The sequence below is a fragment of the Solanum tuberosum genome, unplaced genomic scaffold (assembly GCF_000226075.1).
Source record: "Solanum tuberosum cultivar DM 1-3 516 R44 unplaced genomic scaffold, SolTub_3.0 scf00302, whole genome shotgun sequence".
NCBI classification, from domain to species: Eukaryota; Viridiplantae; Streptophyta; class Magnoliopsida; order Solanales; family Solanaceae; genus Solanum; species Solanum tuberosum.
In genome coordinates, this window is record NW_006239238.1 from 130,590 (window position 1) to 148,119 (window position 17,530).

General features: G+C 33.3%; 3 protein-coding genes and 1 non-coding gene across 4 annotated transcripts in view; all 4 read right to left on the reverse strand.

Annotated features, from left to right (window-relative positions):
- Window positions 1-1,701, reverse strand: part of LOC102603905 (transcription factor ILR3) — a 4,266-nt gene extending 2,565 nt beyond the window's left edge. Inside the window, exon 1 of the mRNA XM_006360036.2 lies at window positions 1,446-1,701. Within this exon, the coding sequence (XP_006360098.1) occupies window positions 1,446-1,582 (137 nt within the window). The 5' untranslated portion in view covers window positions 1,583-1,701. The remainder of the gene's footprint in view (window positions 1-1,445) is intronic.
- Window positions 1,702-3,881: 2,180 nt separating this feature from the next.
- On the reverse strand, window positions 3,882-9,611 carry LOC102604241 (kinesin-3-like). Its single transcript, XM_006360037.2, has 17 exons — window positions 9,226-9,611; window positions 8,652-8,906; window positions 8,417-8,561; window positions 8,226-8,335; window positions 7,999-8,118; window positions 7,709-7,912; window positions 7,015-7,224; window positions 6,853-6,927; window positions 6,569-6,715; window positions 6,352-6,490; window positions 6,138-6,247; window positions 5,561-5,722; window positions 5,267-5,466; window positions 4,984-5,065; window positions 4,787-4,891; window positions 4,600-4,704; window positions 3,882-4,380 (listed from the first exon to the last, which is right to left on the reverse strand). The coding sequence occupies exons 1-17, from the start codon at window positions 9,277-9,279 to the stop codon at window positions 4,201-4,203; spliced, it is 2,403 nt and encodes an 800-aa protein (XP_006360099.1). The 5' UTR covers window positions 9,280-9,611; the 3' UTR covers window positions 3,882-4,200.
- Window positions 9,612-15,202: 5,591 nt separating this feature from the next.
- TRNAA-AGC (transfer RNA alanine (anticodon AGC)) lies at window positions 15,203-15,275 on the reverse strand. Its single transcript has one exon. It is a non-coding gene; the product is annotated as a tRNA-Ala (tRNA).
- A 573-nt stretch (window positions 15,276-15,848) lies between these two features.
- Window positions 15,849-17,423, reverse strand: LOC102604571 (21.7 kDa class VI heat shock protein). The gene is made up of 2 exons (XM_006360038.2): window positions 17,051-17,423; window positions 15,849-16,277 (listed from the first exon to the last, which is right to left on the reverse strand). The coding sequence occupies exons 1-2, from the start codon at window positions 17,361-17,363 to the stop codon at window positions 16,018-16,020; spliced, it is 573 nt and encodes a 190-aa protein (XP_006360100.1). The 5' UTR covers window positions 17,364-17,423; the 3' UTR covers window positions 15,849-16,017.
- Between the last annotated feature and the right edge of the window lie 107 nt (window positions 17,424-17,530).

Consider the following 17,530-nt stretch of genomic DNA (forward strand, 5'->3'; position numbering starts at 1 on the left):
CCCAAACACACACAAAGCATGCTTCAAGTTTAGCCAAGATAACAACATTTTTCTATTTCGTGCTTAATTAACAGTTCTAGTAATTTTAGGTAAACATCCATACAGGCAACACCAACTAGTCTAGGCCACACCCTTGGATGCTTGTCTTTAAAAACCTATTATTGAATATTGTAATAAAATAGGTCAAAACAGATCAGAATTGATATAGAGGATTATTAACTGATGCAACTAGTAAGAGACTTGAGGCATAATTGTTCTTGTGGTGGTTGTAGAAGCAGCACTAGTTGTTATTCTCCTGTTCCTTTTCCTCGCTATTTAGCTTCCTCCTCTATTCTTCCTTCTTTTTTTTCAGTCCATCTTCAAATATCCACACACATCTTTTTTCTTATCTTCCTCCTCCATATCTGTTCCTCTTTCTACTCTACACCTCGCATTTCCCCCCTTCTGTTCTCAATAATTTAAGTAGTAATATCTTTCTCTATTAACTGTTGTCAAGATTCTGCACACTAGACTAAGCTTTTCCAGTTCTCTACTTCCCAAAATGATGTTTAACGATAGATTGCCCATTCCTTTTAAACCATGTTATCATCTCTGGGCTAATATCTGTTTAACTCTTTCTGCACACTGGATGCTCTGTCCTAAGTATTTTCCTATCCTCCATCCTCAGTACATCCTCCTTTGTATTGTTTCTTATCCAATCTCTGCCACTACTACCAGGTTCTGATGATGCCCATCAGTAGGCTAAATGCACGATTCCAATGGAAAGTTGGTAGCATGCGAGGGAAGACAGTAAAATATGCAGCGATATTATATCTTCAACCTGCTCCTCCACTAAAGGCTGGATGTTAGGCACCTTATACTATCTTGCACTCAAAACCATTAACTTTCTATCTCTATAACTCGGATAAAGAGAAAACTTCCAGTAATTTGATACTTTAAGCATTTGCCTCCGTTCTATAGTTGAAGTCAAAACTCTAAAATAAAGATACTGGACTAAACTTACACAGGATACTATTTTCCATCATATATAGTTCTACATTTAAACTTATATTCTCTGTGCAGGTAAATAGTCCAACTCCATCACTTCCAAAAGTTGTAATTATTCATCTGGAACATGAAAAAAATGAAATGCTTCCATAATCCTAAACTTAAGACATAAGTAATACAGTGGCATCAAATCACAATAAGAGAAAGTAGAGCTAGATGGATACAACTCTAAATACCACAAATAATAACAGAAATCATGCCAAATTAAACTGTCTTTGGGCTCAAATCAACTCCAAATGTGCATAAAAGACCTTAAAGTTGTAAACTTCACCGCATATAGAGGAAAAACACAGTTATTTCCTAAATAATAAACACATCACAGATTCATAAATCAGCTAAAAGATCCAAACTTTACTGAGTCACAAAAAGTAATTCAAGAAATTGAGAACTCAACATACCTAACATTCCTTGAACCATTCAAATTCTGCACAGGCCAGTTAAACCCAGATGCAGAAGCTGAGAAATTCGAATCAGGGACGGAACTATCTTCAAATCCATAATCATAAAGCCAGTTGGTGTTCTCCGGTGAAACCATCTCCGATCAATCGCCGGCCAGAAGATGAAAAAAATAATTCTCCCGGAAAATTCTCCGATGAGGGTTTCCAATTGCTGTTTGGTTTGGAAAATGAATTTGGGTAAAATTCAGATTTATTTTTCTTTTTATTATTCTTCATATTGGCATTTTTTAAAATTAAAATTAAAAAAAAATAATGGGCTTCCACGATGTTGGCACATGATTGGGCTTTGGGCTTTGAGCTTTGGGCTTTGGGCCTGTCATTGTCGTGACGAAAACTTTGATAATGACTGGTTAACAACTTACATACACACGGTAAAAAAGGGAAGTGCTCGTACACCCGATTTTTCGCGTTTAAGTTATGTCCTAAGTTTATCAATTTTTGTACGTTCATTCATTTTAGAATAGTAATATTTAAAGTTTCTTGTTAAAGTTTCGATTCTTTTTACTCGATTTTAGTTTGTTTTTTCTTGAAGTTCATGCACATATAACTGAATTTAATTATTTTTACTTGAAGTTTAGTCGTAAGAAACTATAAACATCACATGTCCAAATAAGATGCTGATCTAGTTTATTAGTGAAGGAGTGAAGTATAGGTTGTATAATGGAGATAGAAACTATGCTTAGTTGTAACCCTGTGATTGGTTAATAGTAATCTATATGAAGAAAAGGATTGAAAATACGTGGCCTAAAATGCCCTTATGTAGTATCACTATCATAAAATGTCCAAAATCTAGGAGATGATGTAGACCATAGCAATCTACAAGTACATAAATTGGGTATAAATAAATTTAACTTTTGGGAAGTTTTCAGTTAAAAGTAGGGGTTATACTTTGATAAGTTTTGATGTTATGTATTTAGTTCATTGAAAAATGTTAGTGAAGTCAGTTTTTTTAATAAGTCTGAGCAATATAGCTAGTGAATGACATTGAGTACGCAAAAATTGGTGAGCTTGAGTGGTTATCATTAAGTGAAATCTTATTATATTATACACATTATAAAAACTTGGATAAATTGCAGTCATACAATATGCGATTAGCCACTAAACAAGAATAATTGAGGTTTTTTTCCTACTATATATGATAAGCTTTTGTATGATGATGATATCATATTATTCCTCTTGGACTATTAACTATAAAAAAAGAATTTGTTAGGATCCAATCGGATTTTAGAGGTAATGAGCGTCAAGCGGATGACTAAGATAACTTTTTCAATGTCTACGATAGTTTAATCGTAAATAATTATGAATTCAAGACAGATCGCTTATGATAAAATTGATAAATATGTTACTCTTAGCAATCCACGCTCTTTGGAGAATTGAGTTGAGTTCGGAGCTTGGATCATGAAGATGGGAGTGGATGGCTAAATAGCTTCCTCAATTTCGACAATTACTTATTCATAGGTTATTATAAATTAAAGTTATTTACTTTATATATTGCTTATAATTCATACTAATGCTTATGTAATGTGGAGTACAACGTCAGCATCAACTTAGTAGTTTAAATAAAATAATTTTTGGTTAGTATTATAATATATGATTGCTATTAGGTAAAGTGCAATGCCAGTAAAGCATACATTTGATTAATGAAATATGCTGTTTCTGTGGCAGAACAAACTTTTCAATAATTTGTCGCTCTGAATAATAAAATATTTTTTCTACATTTGAGACATAGTAGAAAAATATCTGATATGAGTATCAATGACTAATTCTACATCTCGGGAAAATCAGAACATACATTTAAAATTATAATTTTGTCTTGCATTAAGACTAGTTATGGATAAAGAAGTGAATTTGAACCGCGTGTTATCAAACTTACAATCTAATGATATTCGTGTAGAGTTCAATTTAACAAGTGAGTCCAAATTTTACGATCTCCATCCATCCTCTTCCCCGAATCTAGATTTACCTGTCGTTTTACTGCAACTCTACATTTCTCGGAACGAGAAAGTGAAACTACTTGACATTGCATATTAGAACAAATTAAAATTCGATTCGCACCATTATATTCGATAAAAAAATAAGAGAAGTTCTATTAGAAAAAGCCCATTTGTCATTTCTATTACAGGCCCATGCATTAATGGACAGTATCTAGCAATAAGCCCATTTGTCATTTCCCTTACAATTAAGGTTAGTTTCCAATGTTTGAACAACATTCAACCTATGATATAGACATAAAACCAAGGAGACTCGAAATCCTTCCATAAGAAACGAATCTAAACAACAACCACGTCTCAATTCCAAACAAGTCAGTTGAACTATATGATCTACAACGTAACACCGGAACAAACGTTTAATCAAATGAACTTTGGATCACAGATCTTATTTCTATTTGTTTTATACTAAAAAAAAAAGATGTAATATAAAGTTACAACAAAAGGAGATTAAGTAGTAAAAATGGAAAGTTACAACACTTAGGTAACTTCGTGAAAGAACATCAGGAGATAAATGTTTCAAAGGGAAAGGCCCTTTGCTATTACAGATACACAAGGCAGTATTCTTCTCTCTCCACACTATACAAATCGAAGGTGGATTCAGTTAGAGGGTGTGTTTTACTTCTGTTAAAATCATATAGAATAATACAGACCACACGCGGTTCCTAAAACTAGAACGAGTGTTCTATAAACACAAAAATGAAAAATTAGCCAATGCTCAAGCGAGAATCTGATGAACGCATGCTTGTTTGACGTCTTGGAATCCCAATCTCACACGCGTTAACCCTTGCTGCAAATCGGAGTGAACATAGGGACTCACCAGTAGAAGAAGGATCTGGTGCTACATTGACAAACATCAACGTCTTCGAGTCACCACCTAGACAAGGCTGATTAAACATGCAACAGTCAGAAATACAGGTACCAACAATCTGCATTAGTCTTGATAACATCCTACTCAGCTTTTGGAAACAGATACAACAGTCCATTGGTATTTTCTATTTTCGTTTAGTTGGCTCAAAAAGCATACTAATTCGACACATCTTAGGACTCAAAATAAGATAAAAGAGCCAATCCTTGTTTTAAAATTGGAGTAAAAGCAATTTTACCTGGAGAAGGTATGTAAGCTTTGAGTTCCTAAATGGTACATGCTCCTCTTTCTTTGCAAGAGCAAATATAACATCACTTAAAGATGATAAACTCTTGTTGATAGCCTGAATGAAAGTCAGAGATAGGTTAAGCGTAAATTTCTAGAAATAGGAAGCTCTTGTAAAGAGAATGAATAACTCAAATAACCTGAGTTTCTTTCAACCGATCTCCAGTAGACCCACTCTTAGATAGGCGCTCACTGCCAGCAAGATCAATCAAATTGAGTACGCCTTGTACTTGTTGTTCTGTGCTCTACATACATAGACATGAAACTATTAGTCCATTCAAAAATCTAGTTCTGAATAGACGATCCAAATGGCGTGCTACATACTATATATTCTCACCTCATTAACACCCGAAATTCTTAAAGTGAAAACAAAATGACTTCTTGAAGAATTTTCATTCATCTGAGTCTTGCCAACAGACCTGCATGCATAATTTTAGTAAGATAAAAATTTCTAAATTAAAATCTTTTTGGGTTCCACCAAATAAAGGAACCAAGAAGCATTAAAATAAAATAAGTTCCTCACTAAATCATCCTATTTTATGCAAAGACTGATGAAAAAATATAAAACTAACTTTAAGAAATGAAATGCTAAGAAAAAAAGAGAAGCTGTATTTTTGTACCTGCTTTGTGCAGCCCGCCTTAGAAGAGAAGAGACCTTGCTACTACTTTGAACATCTACAACTGTCAGATCTGAGACATGGGTGTGGCCATTTGCATCATGTTTGATTGTATATTGCTTTCCGCCATTTTCTGGTCTTGAAACATCGAAACCTGACAAAAGGTCTCGAATAGTCTCGTTGTATATTTCAAGCATTGAGACCTAAAGATAATGTGGAAAACCAATGTCAGAAAAGACAAACAAATAGAAAGAGAAACAGACTAATTACTGATCAAGAAGAGTTACAATTTCTCACCTGCATTTCATATTTCCACCCTTGTGCTTGAAGAGACTGCCGGGTCTCAAATACCTGTTCTAAAGTGCGAGGTATTAGTCCTTTATTCTCTGCACTTTCTGGGTTGCCCATCATTGTATATGTCTTGCCAGAACCAGTTTGTCCATAGGCAAATATGCAAACCTGAAAAAATAGATGAGAATCAGCTATGGATGAGGCTTTTTTTGTTTATAAATTGAATGATTTGACATATCAAAAGAAAAACGAATACGGCGGCATTTGTTTGGACATAGAGTTTTAAGAAAGAAAGAAAGCTTTTTGACACATACCAAAAGTATCCTTGGAACATAAGACCTTAGACATACTATGACATTTCTATGGTCTTAAGAGCATTTCATTGAGAGTAACATTTGCTTTTCCTTGCTAACGCGAGACTACTGACTTGCATTCATACACAAAGTTTAAAAATATATCACCTTATAACCATCACACGACAGCAAGCATCAATTGTTTTTCTTTATTAACATGAGACTTGCAGAGAATGAGTAACTCAAATAACCATCAAGAGCACTCTGTACAATGTTTAAAAATACATCACCTTATAACCATCAAGAGCACTCTGTACAAGCTGGGATATCTCAACAAAAACATCTTCTTGTGAAGCCTCGGGCGTGAAAACTTTGTCAAATGTGAAGGAATGCTTTTGTCCTTGGTAATAGAAATATTAAATCAATGTTAACAGATAACCATCAAGAGCACTCTAAAGAAATACAAATAATATCTGGTTAAATGTGATAGAAACACATACTCACCATTTTGTGCCAAGTCAATGCCTCTCCCTTGTGCTTCCATTGAAGATGGAAAAGAGACGACATTTGCTTCTGCACCAACACCGTCTTCAGATAATAAAGGTCTCACTCTACAGAAAACCCGTATGTTGCCTTTCAGTTCCTGTATAAGAAACATTCATAAGTAAACTTACAGTGAACTTTTAAGATATTAGTTGCATATCATGTATGTGAACTTTACCAGTATAGTATTGTGCAATTTTTTCCGAAGTTTCTCTCCTTCCACAACTTTTGTTTCTGCATCAACAAGACGCTGACGCAAATCAAAAATTACTTTCTTTTGCTCCTCATATTCTGATCTGGTTTCGAGTGCTGACATGTCGGACATCTGACAAAGTGGTAAAATATTTAAGAGAAACATCTTTTACAGCTTATGAGGTAGATGGACTATAGAAATCCCAGAAAGGAAAAAGGAATCTCAATATACACAGCGAAAGTGTGTTTTCATGCCATATTGTAACGCACCTCTAATCTCTTCTCTGCAAAAGTAAGTTTTTCTTGCAATCTGTTAATTTGTTCAGATTGAGACAGACAACTTGCCTGAGGAAAAAACCAAGAAAGAAGGCTGTTTACTACAAATATATATTGCTTTGTGAAGTTCAGACAAACAAATAAAACAAGACGGACCTCCAGCTCGTTTGCCCTTACTGTCATGTTCTCTAACTCAGCAACAGATTTCCCATTACATTCCTTATATTTTAGTAATTCAGCATTTAGAACCTGGACTTGATACAACTGTTGATCACGATCATCCCTCATCTTTTGTAAATCTCCCCGCAAACATCCAACTTCACTTGCTAAAGTTTCTTTTTGTTTGACAGCCTCATCTTGAACAGCCTTTTTAAGCAAGAAGGAAGAATAAGAATATGACTCAGTAGATGACAAACACAAGAGCCATTTTTCAGCTTATACAGCCTACCAGTCCAGATATTTAGAAATAATCCATGAGAAAGTTAGATACTTAAAGACATCAACAGACCAAGCAGATACTACTTTGGAGAAAAACACCATACCAAGAAAACCCCAAGAATCAGAAACGTTATCTAGAAATCTGAATAGTGCCATAATGCCGTCAAATTTAGCTACCGGACCATAAAGTTAGTTGTCGCTACAGGTTGCAGAAAGCAACAGAAAGCTTCAAGTAAGAAAAAGCAGTTCTTTAATTCCTAAAATGAAGCAGACATTTACATTGCTGCAGAGTATAAGTTAACTTGACCAGATGCAAACATATAAGTATTCAAATAGTGGAGATGGAAACAAATAAGCTGCATCGATGCTAACAACAGGAGACAAGGAACCAACATGAAAATCTAAAACTTACTCTAGAAGAAGAGAGCTGTTCCTGCAAAGAAGTATAGTGACCTCTGAGAGTGCTGAGATTTTCAAAAACAGCAGCTTTCTCCTTCTCCACTCGCTTCAATGTTTCATTTGTTGAAGCAAGTTCGGACTGGAGCTTACTGTTGTACTGCTGTAAACTTGTATTATACTCCTGTAACCGCTTGTACATTTCATTTAGTGATTGAATCTGCAGATATAAGCAAGACGTAAATCCAACCAAGCAATTCACTACTATAATCAAACCAAAACAATACCTTGTACACATCTCCTTACCTTTTGAGTTGCACTTGAGTTGTCTTGTTGAGATCTCTTGAGCTCTTCAGAAACTGAAGCTTGCAGTTTCTCTGCTGCATCTCTAGCCTCTTTCTCTCTACTAAAAGAATCCATCGCTTCCTGATCAAAATGTCAAGTAATTCAGAGACAAAGCTATTATTTGCCACAGGGGAAGCTCCAACAAAAATCCCAAATTTATGAAACATGATATTTGCCCAGCCTCTTACCAATTTGGCTGACTCCTCTTTTGCACACTTTTCTTGCAGAGCTTCAATGGTTTTCCTTAACTCCATTATGATTGAATTCAACTCTTCCTCTTTGGCTTTCATTAAGCCCTCTAAGAAAAATGCAAAAGAGCTAAAGTAAGTTGTTTATTCATTGGACAGCACTAACTTGTACAAGAGGAACACAATCATACCCATCTCGTTGCATTTCTTTTCTGCTGACTCTAACAAACTTTTAAGTGATGCTTGTTGTGTGACATTGTTTTCTTCAAGCTGCTGGAACCACTTAATGCAAAGCTTAAGTCTTCTTATGTATTCTGACATGAGATCACACTTTTCCTGATAGGAACAATATAAATCAAATTAACATTTCTATAACTTAAGCAAGTAAATGGTAAATTAACCAGAAGAATCAATTCAACTTCTCACCTTAGTGTTAAACTTGTTCTTAGTTTTCAATTTCTCCGCCAGTAAAGCTTCGACATCCTCTTTTGTAAACTCAAAGACAGGGCTATCTGAACCAGTAGTACTTGGTGGTCCACTGGCTGGAGCCAGATCTGGTGCCGCATTCACCACTGCAAATGCTTGCCTAATTGGTCTACCACCAGTAGCTGCAGTCGGCATTCTCGGATTCGCAATTTTCCTCTTCTTCTCTACTGTTATGTCATCTGTCGCATACTTACTCTGCAAAACCCAAAAATTCGGTAACTCCCAGAAATCAAACTTAAGAAACACCCAGAAACCAAAACCCAGAAACAAAACATGGGATTCTTCAATCAATCAAAAATAAGCCCAAAAAAAACAAAAATTCGAAAACACCCGCAACTTAAAATCCAAGAACAAAACATGGGGTTCTTCAATCAATCAAAAAAACCCGAAAAACCAAAAATTCCGAAACACCCACAAATTAAAACCCAAAATCAAAACATGGGGTTCTTCAATCTTCCAAAAATAAGCCAAAAACAAACACAAAACTTCACATACATAAGAAATGATTGCTTACATTGGAAGGACTAGAAGGAAGAGGCGCTCTGTTCTGGTTCCTGGTAGGAGCCATTCTGAAAAAAGATTCGTAATTATGAAATGATAAAGAAGAGAGAGAAAAGACAAAGAAGTTACAATCAACGATTTGATTTGGGGATTTTTGAACTTTGAAGAAGTGGGTCCGTGGATTGTAATCGAAGCTATATCCCCAAATACTATCACTGCCGTTGCTTTGAATTGCAGTAAACTGAAAAACCCACACTGATGAATTTGAGAAAAAAAAAGATTAATTATCTTCTACTGTCTTCTCTCTCTCACACACTCTGCAACCCTAATTGGAATTTGGTTTTGATCTGTCTGAATCGACGGAAGCTTGGGGTAAAACGACGAAGTTTTGGAGAATTTGAATTTTTTTGAAATGGAAGCAGGCGCTAGGGCCTTTTTCGATTCGTTGAAATACGGACTACCGATTATACCCCTAACGGTCCAATTTAATACTTTATCATTACTAGCACTTCTATTATGTACTCTCTTTTTTTTACCTAAATTTTTATTCTCGGTTTCACTTTACGTGACACTATTTTCTTATAGTTTTGATAAAACAAAACATTATTATATTTTGATATTTACTTCTTGTTATTGTTTTTCCTCTTTTGCTTATTCTTGAGTTGTGGGTCATTCAAAAATAATCGAGAGATAATGTATGTGTACGTATTTAACGTCCTCCTACAGTTATGAAATTATACTAAATTTGTTGTTGTGTTATTTTCATAGTTTTAATTTTTCTTAAGATATCCTTTGTTGGTAGGAGAAGTCGATTCGTGATTTAAGCTTTGAAAGTGTTGTATTATTAAAATTATTGTTTCATATTTCAATAATTCACTACTTAGAATTCACTATTATTCTATTAAAATTTCTTTAGTGGCTATTCGTACAAATATTTGACTGGATCGATTCTGTTTTTCACTATTTTAGTGAGAATATTTTTTTCACTGTGCATTTTTACAGTGCACTAGTTCGATAGGGAATGATTGGAAATTTCTCACTGATTCATAATACAAAAAAAAACCACCTGCTTCTAGTAGGTGACTATTGCAATTTTAGTAATTTAACTTAAATTTTTCTATGCATCAAAGTTATTAAGGTTCAAATGAATCCGATATTGTAATACTATATTTGTCTCTATTTAATATAAATGTTTTTATTATAGTCGTAAAGATTCCACGAATACGTATAAAATCACAAATTTATAATTTTTTTTATTAAACTACATATCTAATAAAATATTATCAGATAAATTATTACGAGTTACATTTTCTTCCATTTACATTTCGCCGGTCGAGGATTTAAATATTTGGGTGGGGAGTTGGGGTCCTCCAACGAGGCTCCATATGGCGCTTAGAAATCGTTGGTGTAGCTTTTAATTGACTTATCTAAAATATTTAAATTTCAATATTACTTTACATATTCTTTTTCTATTCTTTATTTTTTTTCATTTTAAAATTGTGCACCCTTAGTAAATATAATCCAATACTTATCCAAAGATATGATAATTAAGTTGAAAGGATAATATCGTGCTAAAAGCAAGTGAAAAAAAAGAAGAAGAAGTTTTTGGAGCTTGTTTCCGTTCATAAATTTTTATCAATCGATTTGGATCATCTAGGATCAAAGAAGCTGTCATTTATAAGTAATTCAGATATAATCAAACACCTAGCTAGTATTTTCGACTTGACATACATTTGAATAATTTTAAGAAAATATATAATGTCTATATATGCTTAGGTAACTTGAGTTAAAAAAACAAATGGAATCGATCTTTTGCCTTATCTTGCTTCCTATGTATGTCAAGAATACAATTCTAACCTTTTACCTTTTTCCCCCCATTGGATACAAATTATAATATATTGTTTTTCTAGTTCTCTCAATATGCCAATAATAGCTATAAAGATAGCATTGGTAATATATCTTTTCACTTATTGGTGTTTTGTACTAATCCTTATAGTCCTTTTCAACACACCTTTCCTTGATCTTCTTCATTAGCCTAACATATTCATGTGTTATTTTCACAATTAGATAGTCTTTTACTATTAAAAAAAAAATCTCAACACTTTGAATTTATGCCTAACGTGTTTAGTTAACATGACAAAATGTGTAAAAGACTGTCATGTACATAGGCTTTTTAATTATTTAAAGTTTTCATCACATATTATTTCTAGTTGTCACCTAAGATTAAAAGAGCACAACCACGAGGGACCTTTTTTCAAAGGTGTGATGTTAACTTCTTGCCTTTTTTAGGTGTCACCATTTCATCCACCTTATTATAGTTTTATCTTTTTTTTCTTGTTGGGGAGCGGAGGTCAAAATAGTATTTAATTAATTAATTAATTATAGTCTGGAAATTATGTTATTGATAGAGGGGTGGTAAAATTAGCCCAAAATAACATAATCGGCCAAATTTATTTAAGTTTGATTAGGTTAATGACCTGTTTATTTATTAAATCAATCTATTTTAATCCACACAATTAAGCTCATATCTAATTGATGGGTAATTTGGACTAAATATGTATAGCCTAGATTGGCACACGAGAAATCTTATTATTATTATTATTTTGATATGTCATATATATAATCATACTAACAAAAAAAAAGAGGATATAATGTTCATTAATTTTGTATGGTAATTAAAAAAATGAAAACTTTGAGCATGTTGGATTATGACTCATATATAACTCAATCATCTTTACTCGGTCTATCTCAGCACAAGTAACCTTCAGATGAGTTGATGACCTGCGATTTATTAACTCAACATATTTTGCCATGTTAAAATTTTGTTCAACCCGTCTGTTTAACAACCCTATTGATGAACTCTCTTCTTTTCATATTCATTAAATTTTTCTATGCTTAGCTTGTTACCAAAATGGAGCATTGGGCAATTGTTTGGTATAGTGCGTGGCTAGAGACTAAAATGTCGACTAGGGAGTTAATTAACTAAATAATATATGAAGTGGAAATATATTTTGTTTGTATATAATATAGGCTTATATTTGTTCATTGCTTCTTGAACAGGCAATATTAAATTTATGTAGTTGCCTAATTAGGATAATATCAAATATGGAACTTGAAAGCGTAAAGAATAATACATGCTATTGGGCATTGGCCATGTTCTTTTAACAAAAAAACTCCTGATACTATAACTACTTCTCCATAGATTATGGCTTTGGCATATAGTCAGAGGCGGAGTCAGTATTAGGAGTTTGAGGGTTTTAAATTTTCTTTCCCTTCCTTATCATTGACTTGTCAATCAGTTTTTTTAGGGGTTCACAAGTTTTTACTTAATTTTCTAGTACGGGTCTACGAAAAAGCTACTGGGTTCGTTCGAACTCATGAACGGCCCCACCTAGCTTCGCCCCTGCATATAGTATATACGAATCGGGCACTGACTAGTTCAGATTCATGTCAAGAAGTTTCATTTTAGGGCTCGATAAAGAGCTTTCTAGCTATCAAAGGTGGTTTCATACATATATGACTCGAATTCGAGATTACTTATTAAAATTGAAGGAATATTATTTATCACTCGACCACAACCTTTGGTGGTGATCATCAAACAAATAGTTGTTATGATACTATAACTACTCCTCCATATATTATGGCTTTTTTGGTAAATATATATGACAGTCCTTTCACGCTAATGTAACAGTACATAATACTGTAGTCTAACATATATTGGCAAGGTTTTGCATGTATGTCATTTTACGCTTGCTTGTCAAGTTAAAGGTCGCTTTCAAGTCAAGAAACTAATTTAAAATACATTAAATCAATGAAATGAGTTTAGAATCGTAAGGTCTCACGCATGTTTAAATCCTAGCAAAGACAAGAAAAAAAGAACAACTACTAGTTGAGAGCATAGACAAAAATTACTACTTTTATTCTCATCTATTTTAGCTCCGTTGAGAGGTGACAAGTACCCATGAAAGCAATTAGTCGAGGTGTGCGTAAATTAACTCTGACACTATTGTGTGTTACATTAATTGTGGACTGCCAGCTGCATGCAGTATTATTATTATTTATAGGTTCTTTCTTGTTCTCCTTGTAATATCTTTGAAAATTGTATAAGTACTCCCATTTTCCCAAATGTGAATTGACTATTTTAATTTGTGAAAATAAAAAAGGAAATTAGATGACAATTTTTTTTAGATGGCATTGACTCTTGTATTTTTTTTTTTGAAAAAAAGGACAAATATACCTTCGAACTATCGTAAATGGATGCAGATATCCTCCGTTATACTTTTGGGACATTGGTGTCTCTGTCGTCCAAAAACTAAAGCATATATACCTTTATACTAACGGACATACACATGTCATAATCTTATCCACCGACCTGACATTTATTAAATACGGATCGACAAATAAGATTGTGCCACATGTCCCTATTTAGTCTTTCGTTCGAGGGAATGACATATACGCTCTAGTTTTTGGATGGCAGGGACACCAATGACCCAAAAGTATGACGGAGGGTATCTGCATACCATTTATGATAGTTCAGGGTATATTTATCTTTTTTCCTTTTTTTTTGAAGGTCAAATGGCAAATAATTGAAGTTACACGTGGCAAATCTTTAATTTGTTAAGTCGGACATGAATGTGAATTATTTGTTGGAAAATGAGATTGTTGACTTAAAATAATATCTTCTCAACTAATTAATTAACAAGAGAAGAAACTGAATAAGACATAGAAGCGGAACGTCCAAATTAAAGTTGGTGGCCTGCAAGAAATCACTAGATTCAAATCCAAGATGGTAATTTCTTCTTAGTCTTGATGAACAGAATTATGTAGAATTAATTGAGATAGACACAAATATAAAAAGAAATGATCATTAAATTATAAGTTATCAATTTTCAACACGACTTTTAATTTGATCATAAATAGGCATAGTAAAGTAGTAGTTGTATATACATATCCATTAAACAAGAGCACATCAAAGGACAATATTTGATCAAAAGTTGCTTTAGATCACAAGTTGAATTTTTTCGAATCTCCTTAATAAAATTTTTGATCGTGTCATTGATTGTGTACATATTACACTAATTCAAAGTTATGAAGTTGGCGAGTTTCACAATTTAAGATCGGAAGTAAAATTGTGCATAATTTTGTCACTGATTTTGGATGAGTCATATTTTTATGAGCTAATTTTATCACCTTTACGTGTGCATTTCGATAGAACTTTGAAAGTGGTTGAAAAATCACTATGTTGTCTTGAATTTTTTGCGATTTGGTACGTTTGGTCGTTGCATTTAAATTCTCAGTTTTTCAAATCTTTATGCTTTTTAATTGTGACCTGACAAGAAACTACCAATTTTATGAGGTTGTTTTTGACCAACTATTTAAACTATTGAAAGGAAAATTTTGAAGTTAAGATTTATAAACTATCCTTCCAGAAAATTAAGGCATAAATAAAGAAAATTCTTGAATTGATTAATTAAAGAATGAAATCATTGCTTAATTAACCTCTTTCTTATCTTCTAGTTTAACCCTTGATTAAATATTTACGTTAAAAATGTAACTTCTAATAAAGAAAAAAAAGTTGTGAAGTAGATAAGAAAATTTATCAATTTGGGTTCCATTGACATAAGAATGGTCCTATTGAATTTGTTTCATAACAATAAAAACGTATTCGCACTTACTGTTTATATCAAATCATACAAATTTATTCTAGCTAAGTGATTTGATTAGGTGAGTATGCATATTAATGAAGTATGGTCAAGTACTAAAACTCTATAAACTACAAACACATGTCATATATTTATTGATTTGATGTAATCACTCAATATAGATAAATTTTTTTTTATTATTATGAACTAAATTGGGTAAGATTTTTCCAATTTTATTGCAAATTTTCATGCTTCATCAACAATATAATAATTATATTAGTATGTCTAAGCATATGGAAAAAAAAAACAAGAGTTGATAAACTAAAGTTGGACTAATTAAGAAAAAGATGGAGATGCGGGGTATCGATCCCCGTACCTCTCGCATGCTAAGCGAGCGCTCTACCATCTGAGCTACATCCCCATGTGTGAACAGTGCTTGCAGAGAAAACTATATCCAAGCATAGGTTGCTGCTGCTCTTTTGAGTAGGGAACTTTCCCGCAACTCCTTATTACTATTTCGCTTTTTATAAACATAATAATGTCAAGATCCATTACTTCATAAGGTAGGAGAAGATATTTCAAAGCTTTTTTTCGAAGAATCGAAGCAGAATTAGGTTTCAAATTCCCTCCTATCTTCACATTCTTCTCCCTTTAATACAAGTGAATAAATACATACTAGAATTGAAATACTCTATTATCATGCATGTGAATTACTTGACCGATTACCTAATTTTACTAGTCTCATAACCAACTCTTTAGCGTCCTACCATTCTTGTTATCAACAATTCAATTATTTTTACGAACAAATGACAAGTTTGTATCATAGTGACATGACATATCAATTGACTCCTTGTGGTACTTATTCAGTATCTGGGAGTTCTATTGCTTTGTTGAGCCAATTACCTACATTAACAAAATATTCGTAAGAAGAATGTTCTTGACACGCCTTAAACTATGAAAATTTTCGTAAAACGTATTAATCCTACATGATAATATGTCAAGCATGTTCCTATATATATCTTCCCAAATGATACATTATATTTAACTATTTAGTTTCTTTTGTTGATCAATATATAATCCTCCAAAATATCAATTACATTTTATACATCTCTGTTAGAAAAGCTAGAAATAATCTTTATTTGCCCCTTTTATAGTTGCTTCCCTCAAGGTACATCACAAATATTTGGAGGGATCTTTGGAATTTTAACTTCTAAGAATTTGTGATCACCATTACTCATTAGTGCCTCTGTTTTCTTCCAGTCTGCATTTTCAGGCAGCTCAATCCTCCGAACACAGCCGTGTTCCCACCAATTTCCCGCTCTCCAGTCCTTCGTCCCTGTCTCTACTTTCAGCCTCAATTGGGCACTTACCTCTAAAACTTTTCCATCCTCAACGGAGACACAAATGATACCTTTACCAACACCTGTTGCAACAGATGTCAATAGTGTTAATCGAGTTAATATTGCAAATCAGGGGCGGAGCTATAAGAAGTCTTACAATAAGAGTATATACTTTTTGACATTTTTTTCATATGTACACAATACTTTTAGTTGAGAGCAATGAGTTCAGTTGAATACGTTAAATCCATCATAGATACGCCTCTAATGAATGGAAACCTGAACCAATCCTACCTGAAGCTCTACCCCTGCTTATGGCCTGCCAAGAGAACTACAACATGTTGCAGCTCCGCGGCCCACGGGACATTTGCCAATGGAGTTGTAGGTATATTTCCTTGTAGGCCGTTGAATTGACCACGAGGGCAATTCAACAGCCTACATGGTCTAGTGTATAGGGTTCTAACCGCTAGAAGCATCCTATATGTAGTTGCACTTATATTCATCGAACTTGTGCAAAAAAATTGTCCAATGCATGTTGGATTGTATTTTTGAAAAATCAGACACGTGTACAACAATATCTCTGAAGAGTTCGGACAACATATTCTACTATGATCATATGAAGCAGACATGACGGTGAAAATATTTTTCGCACAAAAATTATATTATGCAAATAGAGTAAAACAAATATTTTTTTGTATACACATAAATTGTTAAATTTCTTTAATATCATAGAAGCTTCTATGACATTAAAGTAAAATCAGGCGCATAAAATTCAGAATCCATAAAATTCAAATCTTGAATCCGTTTGTATACAAAACAACACAAAACTCAAGTAAATTAAGTAGATCTCTTTACTCACCTGGAATTTCTGTTTTCAACACATAATCTGTCTCTGTTTGAATCCAATCAACTTTGTACTGATTATTATTGGAACTTTTTGCATTGGATAATAACACATCTGAATCAAATTCCCATAGTGGAAATGCATCAGAAGGATCAAAAAATTTGCCAAACAAAAGTGGACTAAAAAGTGAACCTTCACACAAAGCCTTATGTGTTATAAAATTCCCTTTGTTCATGAATTTCACAAACACATCTTCTTTTAATGGAACACACCATTTTTTTGGATTTGGTTCTTCAAATTGAACTTCAAGTTGTTTGTAACTAGTCATTGAATTAAATTTCAACGATGAAAAAATCGAAAATAGGAAATTTGAATAATGGTGGATGAGAATTTGTGACTTGAATTTCTCTAATACTAATTCTAGTGGTTCAAATAATCAAAGAAGAGAACAAATTCTTATGGAATATTTGAAAAAATGTGCTGTAAAGATAAGAG

What these genes read in the sequence shown, in the direction of transcription:
- LOC102604571 (XM_006360038.2), bottom strand. Translation starts at nt 17,363, where the DNA reads ATGACTAGTTACAAACAACTTGAAGTTCAATTTGAAGAACCAAATCCA. An exon ending in GTTGAAAACAGAAATTCCAG is followed by an intron (nt 16,278 to 17,050) that starts GTGAGTAAAGAG and finishes CTGTTGCAACAG; the next exon opens with GTGTTGGTAAAGGTATCATT.
- LOC102604241 (XM_006360037.2), bottom strand. Translation starts at nt 9,279, where the DNA reads ATGGCTCCTACCAGGAACCAGAACAGAGCGCCTCTTCCTTCTAGTCCT. An exon ending in AAAGAAATGCAACGAGATGG is followed by an intron (nt 8,336 to 8,416) that starts GTATGATTGTGT and finishes CATTTTTCTTAG; the next exon opens with AGGGCTTAATGAAAGCCAAA. An exon ending in TAAGGGCAAACGAGCTGGAG is followed by an intron (nt 6,928 to 7,014) that starts GTCCGTCTTGTT and finishes TTTTTTCCTCAG; the next exon opens with GCAAGTTGTCTGTCTCAATC.